At 37.6% G+C, this 23,225-nt stretch overlaps 1 protein-coding gene across 1 annotated transcript in view; it reads left to right on the top strand.

Moving 5' to 3' along the window:
* The window catches only part of gmps (guanine monophosphate synthase), a 101,667-nt gene that overhangs the window by 58,708 nt on the left and 19,734 nt on the right, over nt 1–23,225 (top strand). Inside the window, exons 11-13 of the mRNA XM_051922341.1 lie at nt 268–383; nt 11,602–11,727; nt 12,312–12,427. Of these exons, the coding sequence (XP_051778301.1) occupies nt 268–383; nt 11,602–11,727; nt 12,312–12,427 (358 nt within the window). The remainder of the gene's footprint in view (nt 1–267; nt 384–11,601; nt 11,728–12,311; nt 12,428–23,225) is intronic.

Raw genomic sequence — 23,225 nt, 5'->3', positions numbered from 1 at the left:
CAAGTGGTAGCTTCACTGTAGCTTAACACTTTGTAATTATTATTATTATTTTGTAATAAAGATGTTTATAATTTAATTTGTTATGAAACATTATGTGTTAGAAGGTTACACTCTTAACAGAATGCAGAGTTTGATGTTTCATGAACTATCCATGTGCTACTATACTTTTGCAAACTAGGGTTTAAATGAGCTTTTTTTTTTTTTTGCTTTTTGACTTAACTGTAATAATGTCTTATCCTTTATTGTCTGATATTGTTGTTTGTGCAGGTCCAGGTTTGGCTATTCGTGTTATTTGTGCTGATGAACCATATATTTGTAAAGATTTTGCAGAGACTAACAACATTTTGAAAATTGTGGCTGACTTTTCAGCCAGTGTAAAAAAGGTAAATTTTGATGTCCTTGTATTGTTAATGATTTTTAAATATTTTAATTTGTGCACATAAGTTAGTATTTTTATATGTTTATGGGGTACATTTGAGTGTAACTTTAGATATTGAAGATAAATACTGCTGGGTGGGTCATGAAATGCATATTTGGATTTTTGTGTCACTATTTTGTTGTTTGTGTGTTTCCGGAGAGAAGATATGATGTATTCTTTGGAACAGCCTGTTTTTTGAGTATAAAACTATATATGTTAATACAGGCTCCTCAAAGTTGACACGTGAGAGATTTGTCGAAAAATACCCCAATTCAAGTGCTTTTGTAAAAGTCTAATTCTTAATTTGGTGAAAAAGTGTTGTACTACTGGTTCATTAAGCATTGGTCATAAAATAGAAAAACCCTACTGACTGTTCCTGAGAGGTTGTCTACAATATTGTAGTGTAGGAAAGGAAAATGAAATTTAACTTGTCTAGCCAGGGAGAGTAATTATAATGTAGGAAAGAAGGAGAGATTTAACTCTGTTAATTATCCATCTTGCTTTTGGCGATTTTGGTAATTGACTAAATAATTCGGTAAGTCTTCTACTTTATTTTTCTTAATTGTACAAGGTGGGTCTCCAGCCTTTAGACTTGTATCAACGTGACAGTTTTCATATTTTTGGCTCAGTGCACCACCACAATAGATTTAAAACAAAGCAGTCCTGATGTGATTGAAGTATAGACTTTCAGCTTTAGTCCTATGGGTGGTAATTTCAGCAACAATTGAAAATTAAAATTAAAATGCAATCTCTATTGCAATTTCATTTAAGTCTGCTTGCAAGAATGCTGCAAAATGAAAATTAAATAACCCCATCTGCAATTTCCATTTCTGCCTGGACCGCAATAAAGCTCTTATAATGAAAAGTAAAATGCATTTCCACGTTGCATTTTCATTTTCAAGTTCTCAACGTGCAAATAGCGAGGGTCAATGAGTGGGGCTTTGTGCCTCGATTTCCCACAATTCTTTGTCCTTCGTAGCTGTAGAGCCACTTCAATTGATAGAATACTTGTCACTTCGATTGTGTTTAATTTATGTGATTTTAATCTTTTCCCCCTGTACTGCAAGCTTCACAGAGAAACTATCTCACAAAATCCATAAAACTACCTCCACTATGTTTCACGGATGATGTGTATTCACTGGATCATAAGGCACTTCTTCTCTTCCCCATGCTCTTCTATTTCCAACATTCTGGTATATATTGATATTAGTTTCATTTATCCAAATAAAAATTGTTTCAGAACAGGACAGGCTTTTAAAGAATGTTTTCTGGCAAAGTCTAATCTGTCCTTCCTATGCTTGAGGTTTACCAGTGATTTGCACCTTGTGGTTAAACCCTCTGTATCTACTTTTATGACGTCTTCTCTTGATTGGAGACTTTGGCAGTGTACATTCCCGTAGAGTGTTCTTGGTTTGGCTAAATGCTGTGAAGGGGTTATTTTTCATCAATTCTATAGTCATTCAACACAGTTGTCTGGTGTTGCTGAGTTCATTGATGTGTTCTCTTTTTTAAGAATATCCAGTTGGTTAATTTGATGACTCCTCATGATTATGCTGTCCCTCTAAAGAGTTTGCCTAATGACAGACTGTTTTTACTTGCATGGACAGCTCTTTGTACCTTATTGCTAGTTCACAGTGACAGGTTCCAAATGCAAATTCCACACTTGGAATCAATGCCATACCTTTTACCTGCCTAACAGTTAATGAAATAATGAGGGAACTACTCACACCTGGCTTTGGAACATCTTGTCAGTAAATTGTCCAAATTCTTTTGAGCCGTTTGAATGTGGGATGGGGGGCTATGCAGAAAAATAGTTGTCATTCCTAAATGGCTCATATAATATTTTTCGTGAACTCATTAGTTGAAAGTCTGCACTTCAATCACATAATTACTGCTTTATATCAAGTCTGTTGTGGTTGCCTACAAAACCAAAATTGTGGAAATTGTGGTGTTGTCTAAATACCTATGGACTTGACTGTGTGTGTGTATATATATATGGAGATAGACAGAGATACAGAGAGAGATGGATAGGATGCAGACAGACTAGAGAGAAAAAAAGTGACACAGAGAGGCTGACTGTTTACTAGTTATTTAGAGTTTTGATTTACCTTGGCACAGATAAAAACTTTTACAGTACCAAGTCTTTAACACTAGAATCCCTGAAGCTTTCAAAAATATTTGTAATGCCGGGCCGCCTTAAATTCTGTCGCACCACCTCATCTTTTGTAAAAAAAAAAAAAAAATGTGCCAATCAGCACTGGCAGCATGCTATCCCCCCTCCCCCACACCACCGAGGCTACTGAGGTCCTGTCAGGCACAAAATTCTTACAGCTGAAGTCTAGGTTAGGTGTCTGGAATTCTATAGGGTAAATAATGTGTCATTATTTGGAATACATACATTTCATGTGTGTTCCGTGTATCTGTGTAAATGTAGGATGACAGAAAATGCGAGGCAAGAAATGTTGAACACTAAAAAACAGCTAAAAAACTTTTTTCATGTTATAGAAGTAATGATAAAATGCTGACGTGAAGTGTACAATGTGTGAAGACTGAAGTTCAAATATCAAATTAACACTTTCACAAAACGTATGACAAAACAAGTGTGCTTTTATTCAAGAATATAACCGAAGAAAAATAAATTCTTCAATTTACATGTTAACATGTCAATATGTAAAAACCAAAGCCCAAACTATAAATCAATAAGAAGTAGACATGTCCGCTTGTGTGGTGCAGAGGTAAGGACTATCTTATAATCAAGAGGTTGCGGGTTTGAGCCTGGGTCCATCTTGCATTTACTGTTTTGAATAGTGAGCTGCTGTTATTGTTACTATTATATAGGGTGGTGCAGATCTAACTATGCAACTTTTAATGCAATACAATAATTGCATAATTAGATCTGGACCACCCTGTATAATAAAAACATGTATTTGATTTTAGTCTGCTGTAAATTTATGGTACTTGTAAAAGTTAATGTTGAAGGGTTAAAAGCAGACACAAACGCAGCTCAATTATTTCTTCTTGTTGTCTTATTAAGCACACAGACACTGCAGTGCCTATGGTGGATGTTACTTTTCGTCAAACATGAACATTCACAACAACGATTTTTTTTATCCAAGAATAAAACTGAGTAAAAAAATCATTCAGATTCAGTTTTATTCAAGAATCCAAGAATAAAACTGAATAAAAAAATTGTTCAAATGACATGTTGATATGAATGTCTGTGTGAGGGGAAAAGTAACATCTTTTACAAGTACCTTATATTTACACAGGATGTTACAGACTCTCATCAAATATATGTTTTTATTATGTAATAATAATAGCAGCCCACTACTCAAATGTAGAGACAAAGTGGAATTCAAACCTGTTACCTCAGCATTGCTTAAACGGTTGCATATCCACTGCGCCATCTGTGCAGATCCGTGACGGAACAGCGCTATCACTGTGACAACTGGTTGAAAAATGAAACTCGCAAACACACACATATACGAACGTCATTTACTTTGTACTAACTGATAGCTGGGCTTCAGCGACATGTAAATTGAAAAATTTGTTTTTCTTCGGTTTTATTCTTGTATTAAAGCATACTTGTTTTGTTACACCTTTTGTGAAAGTGTTTCTTGGATATTTGGGCTTCAGTCTTCATACATCCTACACTTAACGTCAAAATTATATTATTACTATAACATGAAAACATTTTTCGTTTTAGCCATGTGTTCAGCATTTCTTGCATCTCATTTCCTTTGTCATTCACTATTTACACAGATCATTGTAGACACAGAACACACATAAAATGTATGTATTTCAAATCACATTATTTCATTACCTATATAATTCCTTACCAAATGCATTGCCAGATAAACAGTTTAACACAGACTTGAGCTATGAGGATTGCAGCAGGGCGATGCCTTCATCTAACCGAATTGGGGGTTGAGGGGTATAGCAGGCTGTGTTTTGCTAAAACACACATTTGCAAAACAAAAGTGGGCTATTAATGCAGTGATAAGGAGCTATGAGTTTCTTGGCGTATGTCAGGAAAATTTAAGGAGGTCAGGGACAATGAAAATATCGTAAGCTTCAGGGATCCTAGTGTTAAAGATGATATCCGATGTTGTGTGGAACTGTTGCTTTATTGCTGCTCTTGGTTAAAGTGGAGGATTCTTCTTGCATTGGTATTGCACTGTTTCTGTTTGCTGCATGATCCATTGTTTGTGGTGTTCTGTGATGCTGCCTACTCGGCTTGCTTTCTGTTGTTAGGCCCTTTGCTGTGTCATCTGCAACTTTATAGGGAACAGAAATACTCGTACTGGCATACGATTTTAGATGCTGAAGCTCCTTCCTTGACATAATGGCTACTTTTTAGCCTTTTCAGACTACTGAAAGAGATGAGGAAACACATCAATTTCAGCTCCATAAAAAGTGAGAGAGTGGCTCATCAGTTTTTAGTTTTATAGACACTTTAGTAGGTCATTTTAGAAAGTGTGAAATCAATGTGCTTACCTGAGTGTTTACTCTGAATTCTCCTGAGAGATCAGTGTGTCCAGAGAGTATCCTCAGATGGGATGAGTGTAAGTAGTTTATGAAGAAAGCTGTAACCTCTCATTATTAGATTAAAGTTGCTTCCATTTACAAAATTGGGGCCTGCTCACAGGAGAAATACTCTGTCCATTTTAGATGTCATCCCTTGAATTATAGGTCTTTGTTCTTTCTTGAGTCCATTTCACACCTTCCAACTCAAGTTTGTAGAGGTGCTGCTGGAAAGATGCCAGTTAACTAATGTACTCCTTTGTTATCAGATTAAGTACAGGCACATCCTGGCACAAGCTGGAGTTCAGGCACTTAGTTTGGAATGTAAATGAGGGAAGGTGCATCTGGATGTCTGTTAAATCTGCTGCTTTAACACTTTGATCACAAGGTACAAGTTAAGTCGTATCTCATTGAACCTGTCAAAATGCATCATGAAAGAAAAGGTGTGTCTCAGTATACCAACACTATAGACTTAAATCAGATTAATGTTGAGCTTTGCTGCCGTGTCTGTTATGTACGTAATGCTGCCATTTAGTGATTGCCATATAATGTTTTTTTTTTGTTTTTTTTTTGTGGAAAAAGCTTGTGGAAAATAGCATCTATTTCAGGAAATAACCTCTCTCTATGTTCAGTGTTTTTTAAAAGGCCAATACCAATCACTGATTTCAGCCAATTAGTTTTTTTTTTTTTATCCCTTTAAAAAACTTTTTACACTAATATCCTGCATAATCCTATGCATAGAAGCCTTATGTCCCATGTTAAAGTTAACTTCGGTATTTTTATAATTAATCTACAGACCACAAATTTTAATTAACTATTCTTTTTTTATTAACTCTTTGAAATTCTTCTTATTCAGTGACCATAAAAATACTAAAATAAAATTTCCTTAAAATACATACTGTAACTAATTAAATATGTATAAAATATTTCTGTAATTCATATGGCATAAAAGAAAATGGTTCTCATAATTGTAAGACAACCCATTGTTTCATTTCTTCTGTAATGTACCTTTCTGAAATAAACGTTAATTTAAAAAAAAAAAAACAGCTTTCACCATTTTCCTAACCAAAAAGCTGTATATATCCTCTCACAAGCAATTCAATGATGTTGGCAATTAAAAACTACTTAAATTTGATTTGAAACATGCATTTGGAGGTTTTAATCAGTAAATGCCCTATAGCTTTTTTGTTGTTAAAATATACATTTATACAAGTGTATGTAGTCCCCACCCTCTTCAGTGTACTAGGTAGACATTCATAATTCTTAATGTGTAAATATAGATATGAATTACCTTTTTAATTGTACAGTACTACTTTCTTACCAAATGTATACTGTACAACATGCACAAACAAACACAGTACAAATCTATTAAAAAGCCACAAATCTTATCAAGATGTTTATCAAGAAGATATAAGGCTAACATGCTTAACCGATTTATAAGTAAAAAAGCAATTTTTGCTGTTAAGCTAGCATACCTATTGTTTACTATGCAGCAATTTCAAATTCTTCTTTATCTTTTTCAAATTGAAAATTAAAGCTTCGATTACTTAACACGAGCTCGCTGTCCAAACTTGGACAATACGGTGTCTGTCTTAGTTAAAGGACAAGGTCTGAATTCTGAATTTATTAAATTAGCTTTTCTTTTTGGCTAATTGTACAGGGCAACTTCTTCTTTTTCCCCCCAATGTATTACTCCACTTCCTTTAATGTAAAGGCCAATATTACAATCTTCTCTTGCTGTCTGGTAGAGGAACATTGTTTGACATGTTTCTCTTTCTTTACACTACATGAAGTTCACTGGAAAAAAAGCATGCTGTAAAATATATTAATCCCACTGTAAAACATCCTTTCTGAAAAGAGCTTTTTTTATGGGCAATTTACCAATTACCAATAGGCTTTTTGTAGCGAAAATCATCCAATTTAGGTCAGCAGATGATCGAATGGAGCATCAATAGGACCTGGTTTTGCTAAATTTCTAAAATATAAAGTAGAGATTAGACATTTTGTGTGTATGGATATGATGGGGGCACAGGTACCTTTTTAGCTCTGTGTAAAATATATGTCCCAGTTTGAGTTGTGTGTTGAATTCACTTATGTAGCAGTCTTTCAAGCAAGAACAGCTTCTGATGTTGGACTTTCAAATATGCATAGGCATATGTTGCTCTGTTACATTTCTTCCACATGATCTACTCCTATCTGGACAGAGCAAGCACTATGATAAGAATCCTGTTCTTTGTTGTTGAAGAATGCAGTGGTGGATGCTCTGTAATCTTGTAGATTATGGACTAATTAACTGACGGTTCAAGATTTTCCCGAAAGCGTGTTCATCTACGTAGGGACAACTCAGGGAGCTGCCCCTATCTGTCTTACTGTTTCACACTTTACATAATTGATTTTAAGTATGAATTCATATTATGTCATCTACAGGAATTCAGATGACCTACCGATTGCAGGCTGTTTTGAAAGTGTAGATAAGGAGTAGTATGGAAAGGTGGCTGAGGACTTTAAGATGCAGGGACAGCCACTTGCAACTGATCATTACCAAGAAAAAGGAACTGGTGATGGACCTTCGGTATAGATTGATTAACCTCTTTATTGGAGTGAAGACTACTGGGAATATTAAATTAGTCTTTAGTGGCTAGTGCCCTGCTGGGGAATTAATCTGCTGTACCAGGGTATACCATCCATCCTGAATAAACTGATTAAGATGTCTAGCTGTAACCCTGGACTCACTAAAGACCGTGGCAGAACGGAGGGTAATTACAAACGTGACAGCCATCTTCACTAATGCCCTCCATTCATTCTTTCCGTGATATGCTGGAACACAGTTAAGCACTGGCTCATCTTGCCATTGTTTGTTAGGATGCATTAGTTATTTTTTTATTATTTTTTTTTCTCCTCTCCATTTATTGCCATTGGGTGCCATACTACAGTATGTACTTTGAATATATGGAGAGTATACCATTTTGTGTCTTCTGCTTGTGTATTGGTCTGTACTCATATTTTTATTAAGTGCTCTTTATTTTTTTTAAATGCTGCTTTGGGCATTTTACTTTCCCTTTCCCATTAAATAAAATGTTATGTATGACCATGTTAAAGACTGCTATAAGAATCTTTCTTTCTCAAAATATAATTATACTTTTATATGGCTGTTGTTATAATGTCTGATGAAAACATAAAAATGTAGACACTATTTTATTGTATATTATTAAACCCCAATGCTGTTGTCTTCTGCAATTTTTAATAGCTTTTCTAGTGTCATAGATGCAGCTGCGATTCTACAGTGAATTTAAGATGGCCTAATTTTAATTTTGTCATGCATGACAAATGTACATAAATTGATGAATCATTTACATTTGGGTCATTTCAGGTCGAATCAACCAGTGGCCGATGCACTTTGGTCTCGGAGAATTACCAGGTTGTACCTATATTAGTCTGGAGACCCCATGTAATTTTTTTTTTTTTGGTGTAAGATCAATACTTTCCAAGATACAGCCAGTTTATCATGGGGGGAGGAAGTGATTTTATCCGGCCTCATTTTCATCAAATTTCACAAGTCCATAGCTCAAGAACTAAACCACCAAGCACACTGAAATTTTTCATACTTGGTATATTAATTGATATAGTATGTGATAAAATTAAAACCTTTGGTCCAGATGGCCCTGCATGATTAAAGCAGTCCCTTGAATTTGACCAAAATTTAGAGTTTTTGGCCTAGCTATGCGTACACCTCAGGAACAAATTTGTAAACAGCACAGACTTGATTTTTTTTCTTATTCTGAAAAAGCAATAAACAGAAAAGTAACTGTATCAGGGTTTTGACAGCAGACCTCTCATTTCCAACAAATCCATTTTGTGTTTCATTTTCAGAACATCATAATGGGTTGTAGGAATGTGCAGGTAATTTTTAAAATAATTTTTGTTTATTCTACATTGTCCCTTCTTTCTCAAAACACAAACCTTTTTTTATGCAAATCTTCAAATGCAAATGTTTATTTTCTGTCCTAAACATAGGCTAAATGCACCATGTTTCAATAATGGTAATTATTGAGTTTTCAATCAGTAAGTTTAAAAAAAAAAAAAAAAGTAAAACTTTTTTTTCAATATCAAATCACGATGTCCTGTCTCATGTTGCTGAACAGAGAATGCGATTCTCCATGGTTAAAAGAGTACATGGTACTTGAGAATACCACTGTTCCATCCCTGTAGAAGATGGCCAACTCAAAGTCAGCTGGGTGTCTGGTGTAGACAGTCAATTGACTGTACGAATATTCACCACTGAAGCAGCTGCTGAAATCCTGCACTCTCACGATCACACTCCTGATGGATCAGATGCATCCCCCACATTAGACCAGTGTCCTATTGGAGGCTATGTTGGGTGCATGTATGATGAAAATTGTTGGTTTTATGTGATTCGTGGCAGGAGTGACATGGAATCAGACATCCTGATCTGCTTCATGCATCCAAACTATCCTGCACAGTCTTTCCATTGACCACCAAGAGTCGATATTTGTTGGATCCCTTTACAGTGTGTTATTGTACTGCTTACTGCATCTTCAACAGACAGTAGGTGGCAGTACAGATCTCAAAGGCAAAGATGCCCTACACTGTGCATTTTGCTTGAAACAGAAATGAAATGGGTCACATCCCTGCTACTGCAATACCAAGATGTTAACATTTCATTATAATTAGTGTTTAATGTAAAATCAAGCCGCTATTGTTCATATGTTGTGCTTAATGTGCCTTTGGTGATTTATTTTTTCCATTAATCCTATACCCAAGTTAGAGGTGAAGAACTTGATGATTATCATTACTGACAAATGGAGAATTTAACCAGTGTTTAGAAAAGTAAGACTTGTTTCTTGAGAAAGAAGGAACCATGTAGGATACAGGAAAACAAATATTTTTAAATTGTCTGGACATTCCCACAGTGCATTAGCTGGTTTGAAAATTAGACCCCAAATTATTTTTTCACATTTGAGATGTCTGCTGGTCAAACCCTAATGCAGTTTCTTGTTTGTTTATAACCTTTTGAAAAGCCTTGTGTAGGTATCTAAACATGGAAAAAAGTCTAGTAGGCTATATCAGTTAGAAGCATGCTTTCTGAAAGCCTAAATATGACAAATACACATTTTTGAAGGTCTGCTCTTACCAGGTGGTGTCATAAATATTTTTAATTTGTCACATACTACAGTAATCCCTCCTCCATCGCGGGGGTTGCGTTCCAGAGCCACCCGCGAAATAAGAAAATCCGCGAAGTAGAAATCATATGTTTATATGGTTATTTTTATATTGTCATGCTTGGGTCACAGATTTGCGCAGAAACACAGGAGGTTGTAGAGAGACAGGAACGTTATTCAAACACTGCAAACAAACATTTGTCTCTTTTTCAAAAGTTTAAACTGTGCTCCATGACAAGACAGAGATGACAGTTCCGTCTCACAATTAAAAGAATGCAAACATATCTACCTCTTCAAAGGAGTGCGTGTCAGGAGCAGTGACTGTCACAGAGATAGCCCTATTGATTTGTTTGCATTTCTCTCTGTTTAGCTTTTAAGTATGCGAAGCACCGCGGCACAAAGCTGTTGAAAGCGGCAGCTCGCACCCCCTCCGTCAGGAGCAGATAAGTGAGACAGAGTTTGTTTTTCAAGCACAAATCAATATGTGCCCTTCGAGCTTTTAAGTATGCGAAGCACTGTGCAGCATGTCCTTTCAGAAAGCAGCTGCACAAAAGATAGCAACTTGAAGATAATCTTTCAGCATTTTTAGAGCGACCGTATAGTCTAGGTGTGCGAACAGCCCCCCTGCTCACACCCCCTACGTCAGGATCAGAGAAAGTCAGCGCAAGAGAGAGAGAGAGAAAGTAAGTTGGGTAGCTTCTCAGCCATCTGCCAATAGCGTCCCTTGTATGAAATCAACTGGGCAAACCAACTGAGGAAGCATGTACCAGAAATTAAAAGACCCATTGTCCGCAGAAACCCGCGAAGCAGCGAAAAATCCGCGATATATATTTAAATATGCTTACATATAAAATCCGCGATGGAGTGAAGCCGCGAAAGGCGAAGCGCGATATAGCGAGGGATTACTGTATTCCTATAAAGGTACCAGTATGCAAAATATATGCATGTTAGGTGGTTTAGTTCTTGAGACATGGTCTTGTGAAATTGATGAAAAAATAAAGCCATATCAAATTTGACATGCCTCTCCCTTCACAGAATTGGCTGTATCTTGGAAAGTATTGATCTTACATCAAGCTAAGTTTTAATTTGGATAAAATGGGTACACCTGGTTATTTTTTCAGAATTTTTTTTGAGACTGAAGTGCGTGGGATTTCTGGAAAATTGGTTTATTTGACATGGAATGACCCATTCCTACTAGTTGCCAGTTTAGGGTTTCATGTTTCCCATATGTTTGCCTTAAAGTAAGAACTTTTAAAATGTGTGTATGGGTATGTATGTGTATATATGTATATATATATATATATGTGTGTGTGTGTGTGTGTGTGTGTGTATGTGTATGTGTATATATATATTTTATATATATATATATATATATATATATATATATATATGTGTGTGTGTGTGTATTGTCTCATCAATATAACTCATATTTCCATTTCTTTATGTAATGATTTGTCGTGTTTTCTGTCTCTTCTGCAGCCACATACCCTTTTGCAAAGGGTAAAATCTTGTGTATCTGATGAAGAGCAAGACAAATTAATGCATATCACAAGTCTACATTCACTTAATGCCTTCTTACTGCCAATCAAAACTGTGGGAGTTCAGGTGACACATTTGCATTTTAATATTTTTCCAAACAGATAATTTAACATAAATTTTTTTATATGTTACTTAACCAATGTAGTTTGTAGTGATAGCTTGAAAATTTTTCATTTCATGTTTTCAAGGGAAATGGAAATAAACTTTCTGGTAGAATGGGCATTTTTGGAGGCCAAAGCTGGACCACAGCAAACAATGTCAAATCTGCTCATGAAAAAAAATGTGTTGGGTGCAGAAGGTCAACAGATCACTGTGTTTAATTAAAATCTTACTTGATTTGAGAAGCAAGCAGTGCTTAAACTGAAAGATTCAGATATTTGTTCTGAAAACAGCTTGTTAATGTTCTCACTGCTGATGTTGTGTTTCTTGCATGTGAAAGTAGATATTAGTGCCCGCCGTTTTGAAAAGCAAATTTGCATGTCTTTGAACTGTAAATACCTTTTTTTATTATTATGAAACATTCAAAACTTAAAATATTGGTTTAAGTGACAGCATTATTACAAAAGGCCTTAAATCACTGGTTGATTTATTTATTTTTTCTTAAAAATAAACTACAAAAACAAAAATTGTTTTAATATCTTCCATTTTAGGGAGACTGTCGTTCATACAGTTATGTGTGTGGTGTATCTAGTAAAGATGCCCCTGACTGGGATTCCCTGATGTTCTTAGCCAGGCTTATTCCTCGCATGTGTCACACCATTAACAGGTAAGCAGTTTATTTTAAGGCAAAGTTGGTGCATGATATATTTTATAAGTACAATGTACTGTCTACTTGCCGCTTTGTTTGTTGTATTTAAATTGTGTGTGATAGTTGGTTCTTTTTAGAACTGTATATTTTTAGAACTGTATAAATGTCATTTTTTTTTCTTGTACACTTAATTAAAGACTAAAATATGCACATAATTTATAACACCGATCAGCCACAACATTAAAACCACTGACAGGTGAAGTGAATAACATTGATTATCTCATTACAGTGACACCTTTCAAGGTGTAGGATATATTAAGCAGCAAGTGAACAATCACTGATGGGTGATGTTTTGGAAGCAGTAGAAAAGGGCTAGCATATGGATCTGTGCAACTTTTATATGGGCCAAGTTAAGATAGCTAGATGACTGGGTCAGATCATCTCCAAAATGGCAGATCTTGTTCCCTGTATGTGACAAGGTCATGAGCCTCCAAGACTAATTGATACATAAGGGAAATGAAGGCTAGCCTGTCTGGTCTGATCCAACAGAAGAGCTGCTGTACCACAAAATGCTGAAAAATGTAATGCTGGCCATGATAAAAAAGGTGTTAGAACACACAGTACATAGCAACTTACTGTGTATGGGGCTGTGTACCCATAGACCACTCCAAGTGCCCATGCTGACCTCTGTTCACCACAAGAAGTGATTACAATGGGCTTGTGAGTATCAGAGCTGAACCATGGAGGAAGGTGGTATAGTCTGAAGAATCACATTATCTTTTAAACTATGTGGACGGTCAGGTGCGTGTGCATCTTTTACCTGGGGAAGAGATGGTAGCAGGAGGCACTATGGGAAGATCGCAAGCTGGCAGCGGCAGTGTGATTCTTTGGACAACGTATTGCTGGGAAACCTGGGGTTCTGGCATTTATATGTATGTTACTCCAACATTACAGCCAACCTAAAGGTTACTGCAGACCACGTACACCCCTTCATGGCAAAAATATTCACTGATGGCAGTAGCATCTTTCATCAGGATATTGCGCCCTTCTGAACTGCAAAAATTGTTCAGGAATGCTGTAGGCTTGGTGTTCTAATTTCCCAGATCTCAATCTGATCTAGTATCTGTGGGACATGCTGGATAAACAAGTTGATCCATGGAGGCCCCACATCACATCTTACAGGACTTATTGTATCTGGCACCAAGGCATTAGCTGCAGATCCAATAAGACGCCTTCAGAAGTTTCATGTCCATGCCTCAATGGGTCAGAGCTGCTTTGGTGGCACTAGGGAGACCTACACAGTGCTAGGTAAGTGGTTTTAATGTTGTGCCTGATCGGTGTAATATATTCTTAGAATCTGTTACACAGTAATAACAAACTATGCTTAAATCTAATCACAATTATAACATTTCTTGTATAAGAGAATTTTCAAACCTAATTTATAACACAAATTAAGGTTATATCAGCAAAGGTTTTTATAATGATAGTGTTATGATTAATTTAAGAATGGACTTGTAAGTGGTTTGCAGAAAATGCTATTTTATAGCATTTAACACTTAACGATTACTCAATTTCCATGGTGTGTCTTGTGCATGAGTAATTAAAAAAAAATACTGAAAAAGTGGAAAAGGCAGAGAAGGCAAAAGAGTCGAACCACGATGATACAGGTGCAATCTCCAAAAACAATTATCACATTTTATAAGACAAGGACAACATTTTTGAGCGAGTAAACTCACTGAGACTTGCTGATACCAATCATTCTATAAGTACATGGGGAGAACATGGAAACTCCATGATGAACCTGGTTACTGTGAGGTAGGAGTGACAGCTGTGTGCCACCATTCCCCCTATACTAAAACATCCATACTAAACTTTCTAAATTCAAGGTAAATGTATGTATATAATGTCTGTTTAGTATTGTTACTTGATAGCACACTACATGTGTGCTTTGTCTTTATCTTGGTAGACCACTGAAGCACATGATGATACATGATAGTACTTAATGGCAGCGGGCAATAATTTTGGAAAATAATGAAATGAGCTTCTGTATATTGAAAGACTGAGCAACCAAAACTGTGACTTTTATCAGTGACTATTATCTAGTTGTTTACAGAACTGAGACGGCAATTCACATCTGGGTATCAGCTTTGAATAACATCAGAAACCTTGTTTGAAGATGACTTTTAAGGAAAAACGCATTGTCTGTGTAATCTCAAGATGTTGATCAATACTTAACAGTTCTGCTCTGAAAAAATGGATATATGCAGTGAATTTTATTGCTTTTGTTTTCATATCAGGATTCCAGGACGCTTCATCTCCATTATAGAGTAAAAGCAATGTTTATTTTAAAATAATGCTTCACTTTAGGACACAATTTTAAGAGGCAAATGTAATATATACCTTGATTGTGAAGAAGTAACTTAGACTTGGAAAATACAGAACTTATCCATCTAAACCCCATAACATATAGTAGTAAAAAATGCTAGTGTCACAGGATTAATACCAAAATATATTTTCTTCAAATGTACAGTAGGTCTGTTGACGAGAGATTCATATCTCACAATTACAATGTTATCTAAGATGATATGTTCCAAATCCACTGTAATCATATGAGCTCACATTGATGGACTCAGATTTTCCATGCACGTAATTTTATAAGTGAAAGAGATCCCTCCTGGTTTTGTCCTTATATAACTGAGCAGTATTTTCAGTATTAATAATAAATATGAGGAAAAGGACCATCATTGTTGTGCAGTATACATCATGCTGAGAAATGGCCAGTAATTTTTTGTGTGTCTGTTTTCATTGAAAATTTTTTTTTCATTGAAATGCTTTTAGAATTTCAGCTTTTTTTCCCCCCGATCCTTCAAGTTGTGAACAACTTGTCCTTTTGTGAGAATGTAGGAAAACACAATTTAGGAAAATAGTCCTGCAACTTTGATCACTTTTGTAATGACACACATACACTCCCATTTGTTTTTCTTGAAGGAACCAGGGAGTATTTTTTCAGCTTAGAGAATAAGCCTTGCTTAAATTGAGAGGATGTGCTTATCTGAGCCAGTTTCAGTTCAGTGAGGATTAGGGCAAGTCACGTTTAGTAACTGAGGCAACTAAGTGTCATGTCTTAGCCTGGTCCATACTGGGCTAAAGATGAAGTTTAGCAGAGTGTTATAAATTGAGAATTAATGAAATTCCCATTCAATGAGAAACAAAACCTCAAAGAGAGGTTCCGGGTTTCTTTTTTTTTTTTTTTTAATAGCATGTCTAATATTGCACAATTTATCTTGTGTTAATTACAAAAGGATAAAGCATTATAACCCAGACTATAATAATAAACCTAAAACATTTAAATTACTGGTTGCCACCTTTTTCAGTGACAGGATTTTTTTAACCTATCTAATGTCGCTGCATTCTTTGTTCTACCATCATTTAAATAAATCTGATTTATCCATATTACTAACCGAGAATGGTAAACCGGATGGCATGGACGCAGGTACACGGCGATGGGACCATGAGACATACTGCGCAGGCGCGTACAGCGCGCTTCTCATAAACCGCAAGCGAAGTCGTATCCACCGCGAACGAAGGAGACACGGCCCAAAAACGAAAGAGCTCAACTGACGTGAATGAGAAATAAAGCAACAACGCGCCCATAGCTAACGACTACCGACACAGCTACACAAAAAAGAGGATTATGCGCTGCAGCCCAGATTCAAACTGAAGAGGCTACAGAGGCCCCACAGGTCCACAAAGATAGTACAGAAGGCGTGGGAAAGTACGAAAGGCAAAGGCGCCTACACAGCATAGTGAAACCCGACATAGTACCGAAGGCGCAGGCGTCACCGCCATATTGTGAGTGGCACTACTGCGGAGTGAAGTTAGGAATAATGTGCTGCTTGGGATTGGGGGATTGTACAAACCGCTGAACGCTTTACACCAAATTCAAACACAATACAGCTCAACAATACAAACACGAGCCCACCTGGATAAGATCAATGAACGCAGGCGCCTACAACGCGCATCTGAAACTGCAGAAGCAAAGCAGGCACGGGTTCAAAACGAACGAGCTTGACTGACGGATATACAAACACGTGCCCGCCTGGATAAAATCAATGAACGCAGGCACCTACAACACGCGTCTGAAATGCCGCGGGCAAAGCGGGCACGGCTCCAAAACGAACGAGCTCGACTAATGTATTTTAGGATACCCAACGCCAGGGGTAGGCGAGCGAAGCGAGCAGGGGGCGGAGCCCCCTTGTTATTATATATTATACAGTGTGTGTGTGTGTGTGTGTGTGTGTGTGTGTGTATATATATATATACTAGCAAAATACCCGCGCTTCGCAGCGGAGAAGTAGTGTGTTAAAGAGGTTATGAAAAAGTAAAGGAAACATTTTAAAAATAACGTAACATGATTGTCAATGTAATTGTGTTGTCATTGTTATGAGTGTTGCTGTCATATATATATACATATACACACACATATACACACATATACAGATATATTATATATACATATACACATATATTTTTTATATATATATTTTTTATATATATATATATACACACACACACATACATACATACATACATACATACATACATACATACATACATATACACATAGATGCACTTACAATAACATAGAAATCAATATAAACAACATTAACATCATTATCATATGAGAATATGAAGTAATATATAAGAAGCACATTTCATATAAATATAAATTATTAAACAGTAAAATCTTCTTCTATAATTTGCTACCGTGGCTTTTCGTTGGTCTGTCCAGGATTTTAAATCACCTGTAGCTTGCAAACCGTTTCACCTATTGACTTGAAATGTGGTACACATATAATACGTCACGTCTGCTATCCGCTTTATGGGTGATGATTGTATTACTCTTTTTATGTTTATTTTATTTTAGAATCAACTCCTATCTGCGCACACCAGGGCGGCCGTGGGCAGATGCGTATGGTGTATTCACTCCATGTTATTGTGCATTGCGCTGTCACTGGTATTTTGATAAAAGAATTTGAACAATATATAAGAAGCGTATAAATTATTAAACAGTAAAACATTAACATTTAAGAAGTAAAGTTACATTGAGTACTACTGCAGTGCCTTCGGGTATACCTCATTTTTTGTTTGCCCATTACATGCTTAAATGTATACATTTTTTGGTGTACCTACCCGAGAACACGCGACATATAACCGAGCGTGGGAGAAGCATGGATTTTAAACACGCGTTGAGTTCATCTGCTGGTCTCCCTCGTGGAATAACTGGTAATGTTTGACTAAAATGTACAGCGAGTAAAACGACATCACCTCCTTTTTTTTTTTTTTACGATCTCTGAGATCTTGCTTTTTTCGGTTCAAGGCTTCATAAGCTCTTTTATGTGCCATGGTGTACTTAATAAGTACTAATTATCCCAAACCATCATCTTTGAATGTTGCAAGACTTTCGCCTTGTATGTAGATCGGGGTAATTACATTCATTGCATTCCTAGTTTGAATCACAATCTGATTGTATGGGTGGTTACCTGGCACTGTAGGGTTGCCACCCGTCCTTTAAAATACGGAATCGTGCCGCGTTTGAGAATGAAATTGCGCGTCCCGTTTTGAATCAATACTGGACGGGATTTATCCCGTATATTTTTTATCATTTTTTTTTTAAAGCAGCGTGTCATGCAAATCATCCCACACGCATTTTATGAAGATGCCTCCTTTCCTACTTTTGATTGGGTAATACTTGATGTCATCGTTAGTTTGATTGGTCTTTTTAACTGTCCAGTGAGGAGGGCGTGTCTTTTAAGTACAGTCTGCAAAGTGTTGGCACTGAGATGTGGCGTCAGCGCCATAGTTGAAGCCCCTAACGTTGCGGTCAGCAAGTCGGCTAACATCCGCCATGTGCCGTCTTTCAGTTGCGAGAAGCAGATCATAGAATGGTTGAAACTGTTGCCCTTAACGTTGCGCCACGGCGTGTGGTTCGTTTATACCTCGTGTCTTCTCATTAAACTTTTATCTCGCGAATATGTTATTGCAATCCGCAGCGGGAGCGTTTCTATAAACTTAATTTAAACTTACGTTTTACACCGTGCTTTGTTTCCCTTATGAACATGCTTGTATGCTTCACTCGCTCCGTTCTCAATTGTTTAATTAATTTTTTGCTCTTCGCTGTTTCCGGCTGTTCCTCCATTTCCCCCTACTTCGTTCTTTTTTCGCGCGAATATGTTATTGCAATCCTTAACGGTAGTGTTTCAATAAATGATTGAAAATAGTTTTGCATTTACCTTTTTAGTAAAAGGCGAGCTTTTAAGCCTGAGAAATCAGCCCGTAAATGCACACGTTTAATTGCACATGTGTTAATATGTATGCTTACACAGTATTAAAAGACAGTCAAAAATTAACGTCATTTACCTTCGTTCCCGCGTGTGACTCGTGCTGTAAATCTCTTCCTTGTTTTTAGTTCAGGTGATTACGTAGGAGGCGTGATGACGCGATACGTGACTCCGCCTCCTCCATTACAGTGTATGGACAAAAAATATGTTCCAGTTATGACCATTACGCTTTGAATTTCGAAATGAAACCTGCCTAACTTTTGTAAGTAAGCTGTAAGGAATGAGCCTGCCAAATTTCAGCCTTCCACCTACACGGGAAGTTGGAGAATTAGTGATGAGTCAGTCAGTCAGTCAATGAGTGAGTCAGTCAGTCAGTGAGGGCTTTGCCTTTTATTATTATAGATATATATATATATATATATATATATATATATATATAAAAAATGTATGTACAGTGGAACCTCGGGTCACGACCGTAATTCGATCCAAAACTCTGGTCGCAACCCGATTTGGTTGTGACCCAAAGTAATTTCCCCCATAGGATTGTATGTAAATACAATTAATCCGTTATGGACCGTACGAGCTGTATGTAAATATATATTTTTCTAAAGATTTTTAAGCACAGAAATAGTTAATTATACCATAGAATGCACAGTGTAATAGTAAACTAAATGTTTACTTACGTCTTCTGATCACTCCAGCTCCTTGATCGCTCAGCTGGAGCAACCACTTCCTTCTGCCCCACCGAGTGTCGGCCAAAACACCCCTTGAGAGCTTGGGCTCTCTCGCTCGCTTGCTGCACAGGGAGAGACTGAACACGTGCGGAAATCATTGGCGTGTACAAACCGGAAGGGAAACTGGCTTGTTCGTCACCCGAGTGTGTGGTCGTGAACAGATGCAAAAGTTTGGCGAACTTTTTGGTCATAACCCGATTTGTACGTGGTCCAAGATGTTCGTGACCCGTGGTTCCACTGTGTGTGTGTGTGTGTGTGTGTGTGTGTGTGTGTGTGTGTGTATATATATATATATATATATATATATATATATATAAATATCTATCCATCCATCCATCCATACTAACTAATAAAAGGCAAAGCCCGCACTGACTGACTCATCACTAATTCTCCAACTTCCCGTGTAGGTGGAAGGCTGAAATTTGGCAGGCTCATTCCTTACAGCTTACTTACAAAAGTTAGGCAGGTTTCATTTCGATATTCAAAGCGTAACGGTCATAACTGGAACCTATTTTTTGTCCATATACAGTGATCCCTCGCTATATCGCGCTTCGCCTTTCGTGGCTTCACTCCATCGCGGATTTTATATGTAAGCATATTTAAATATATATCGCAGATTTTTTGCTGGTTCGCGGATTTCTGCGGACAATGGGTCTTTTAATTTCTGGTACATGCTTCCTCAGTTGGTTTGCCCAGTTGATTTCATACAAGGGACGCTATTGGCAGATGGCTGAGAAGCTAGATTGCTTACTTTTCTCTCTCTCTCTTGCGCTGACTATCTGTGATCCTGACGTATGGGGATTGAGCAGGGGGGCTGTTCGCACACCTAGACGATACGGACGCTCGTCTAAAAATGCTGAAAGATTATCTTCACGTTGCTATCTTTTGTGTAGCTGCTTCCTGAAACGACATGCTGCACAGTGCTTCGCATACTTAAAAGCTCAAAGGGCACATATTGATTTTTGACTGAAAAACAAATTCTGTCTCTCTCTCCCTGCTCCTGACGGAGGGGGTGTGAGCTGCCGCCTTCAACAGCTTTGTGCCGCGGTGCTTCGCATACTTAAAAGCCAAACAGCTCTATTGATTTGTTTGCTAGAGATTGTTTTCTCTATCTATGTGACATTCTGTGCTCCTGACACGCACTCCTTTGAAGAGGAAGATATGTTTGCATTCTTTTAATTGTGAGACTGAACTGTCATCTCTGTCTTGTCATGGAGCACAGTTTAAACTTTTGAAAAAGAGACAAATGTTTGTTTGCAGTGTTTGAATAACGTTCCTGTCTCTCTACAACCTCCTGTGTTTCTGCGCAAATCTGTGACCCAAGCATGATAATATAAAAATAACCATATAAACATATGGTTTCTACTTCGCGGATTTTCTTATTTCGCGGGTGGCTCTGGAACGCAACCCCCGCGATGGAGGAGGGATTACTGTACTGTAATGGACGGCGGCGGAGTTGTGTATCGCGTCATCACGCCTCCTACGTAATCACGTGAAACGCCTTGGGGCCGATCTGGAAGAAGGTAGCACAGCGCCTTGATTTAAACGATTCCATGTCTTGGTGGGTTTAATACTGTGTAAGCATACATATTAACACATGTGCAATTAAACGTGTGCATTTACGGGGTGATTTCTCAGGCTTAAAAGCTCGCCTTTTATTAAAAAAGTAAATGCAAACTGTTTTCATTCTGAAGGGCACAAACCATGTTGGATTTTGTAATGATAGTTGATTAGTAAGGTCTATTAAGGGATACTTACAGAATGATTAGTAATGCCTGTGAATGCCGATGCAAGTAGGAGAATGGGCGTGAACTAAAGAACGAGTAGTAACATGTACAGTAAATGTCTCTAAAGTCTGTCTATTAAAAAGTTATATCTTTCAATCCTGTGTATTGATTAAACTACGAACCTAACAAGATCACTACATGGTGTCAGAAGTGGCGGATTGGAAGAGGAATGTGAAGAAGAGGTTCAGCTTTTGAACGAGTCTCGTGTCTGTGAGTAACCCGAAAACGTGGTCAGAAAGCGCTAAGATGTTCTAGCAAAAGAGAAAAAAAAATACGGAAGGATTACAGCCCCCACCAAATCTCCAGTTAAAGGGAAATGTAGCTGAAAATTGGAAAAGATTTAAACAGAGATTCGAGTTGTATCTTGCTGCGATTGAAGCAAAGTGAAAAAATGAAAGCGTCTATGCTTCTACATGTAATTGGCGAAGAGGCGCTAGAGGTGTATAACAATTTTCAGTTTGAAGAAGATGGAGACAATATGAAATTGAACAAAATAGTTGAAAAATTCGAAGCGTATTGCAACCCAAAGCGCAAACGTCACAAGTTTTTTTACGTTTCCAGAAAAGCGGCGAAACAATAGACCAGTATGTGACGGAATTGCGTAATAGGAGCTGTTCTAAGAAGAAACCGTCGAGACATCAAAGGACCAATAACCTCTAATCAGAACACTAACACCAGCAAAACAAATATTAACGAGAAAACAAGTATAAATCAGGAAAGAACATCTCAACTTCAAACACAATTAACCAGAAGATCAAAACGTCAAGTAAAACCACCAGAACGACTCATTGAGACATGTTGACGATTAAAGGAACATTTTCAATTAAGAAATGCTGAATACGCCGGTACAAAGCTGTTGAAGGCGGTAGCTCACACCCCCTCTGTCAGGAGCAGGGAGAGAGAGAGAGACAGAGAAAAACAAACAGTCAAAAATCAATACGTGCCCTTTGAGCTTTTAAGTATGCGAAGCACCGTGCAGCATGTCGCTTCACGAAGCAGCTGCACACAGAAGGTAGCAACGTGAAGATAATCTTTCAGCATTTTAGACGAGCGTCCGTATCGTCTAGGTGTGCGAACAACCCCCCTGCTCACACCCCCTACGTCAGGATCAGAGAAAGTCAGCGCAAGAGAGATAGAGAGAAAAGTAAGTTGGGTAGCTTCTCAGCCATCTGCCAATAGCGTCCCTTGTATGAAATCAACTGGGCAAACCAACTGAGGAAGCATGTACCAGAAATTAAAAGACCCATTGTCCTCAGAAGTCCGCGAACCAGCAAAAAATCCGCGATATATATTTAAATATGCTTACATATAAAATCCGCGATAGAGTGAAGCCGCGAAAGGCGAAGCGCGATATAGCGAGGGATCACTGTATATCTATATCTATATATATGTATGTATATGTATATATATGTATATGTATATATATATGTATATGTGTATATATATCCATCCATCCATTTCCCAACCCGCTGAATCCGAACACAGGGTCACGGGGGTCTGCTGGAGCCAATCCCAGCCAACACAGGGCACAAAGCAGGGAACCAATCCCGGGCAGGGTGCCAATCCACCGCAGGTGTGTATATATATATATATATATATATATATATATATATATATATATATATATATACACACAGTGGAACCTCGAGATACGATCACCTCTGTATACGAGAAATTCAAAATACGAGGAAAGTATGAGCGAAAATTTCTGATCTAAATGCGAGCATTGGCTCGCGTAACGAGCCATGAGCTAGGCTGTGGGTATAGCTCTCAGCTTAGCGAGGGGGCGTGGTAGCAGTTGCAAGCTGCGATCTGCGGTGTCTGCGTTTCTCACTTAAGTGCACAGGTGGGAAACTGCCCACATCCATGATTGTTCCTGTGGCTGATGGGCTGCAGCTGCCATGTCCTCCCCGCATATATAGAGAAGTGCGAGCCGGTTAAGGGGGGGGGGGTT

The sequence above is a fragment of the Erpetoichthys calabaricus genome, chromosome 2, assembly GCF_900747795.2.
Source record: "Erpetoichthys calabaricus chromosome 2, fErpCal1.3, whole genome shotgun sequence".
Taxonomy (NCBI): Eukaryota; Metazoa; Chordata; class Cladistia; order Polypteriformes; family Polypteridae; genus Erpetoichthys; species Erpetoichthys calabaricus.
This window is presented reverse-complemented; position numbering and strand designations above follow the sequence as displayed.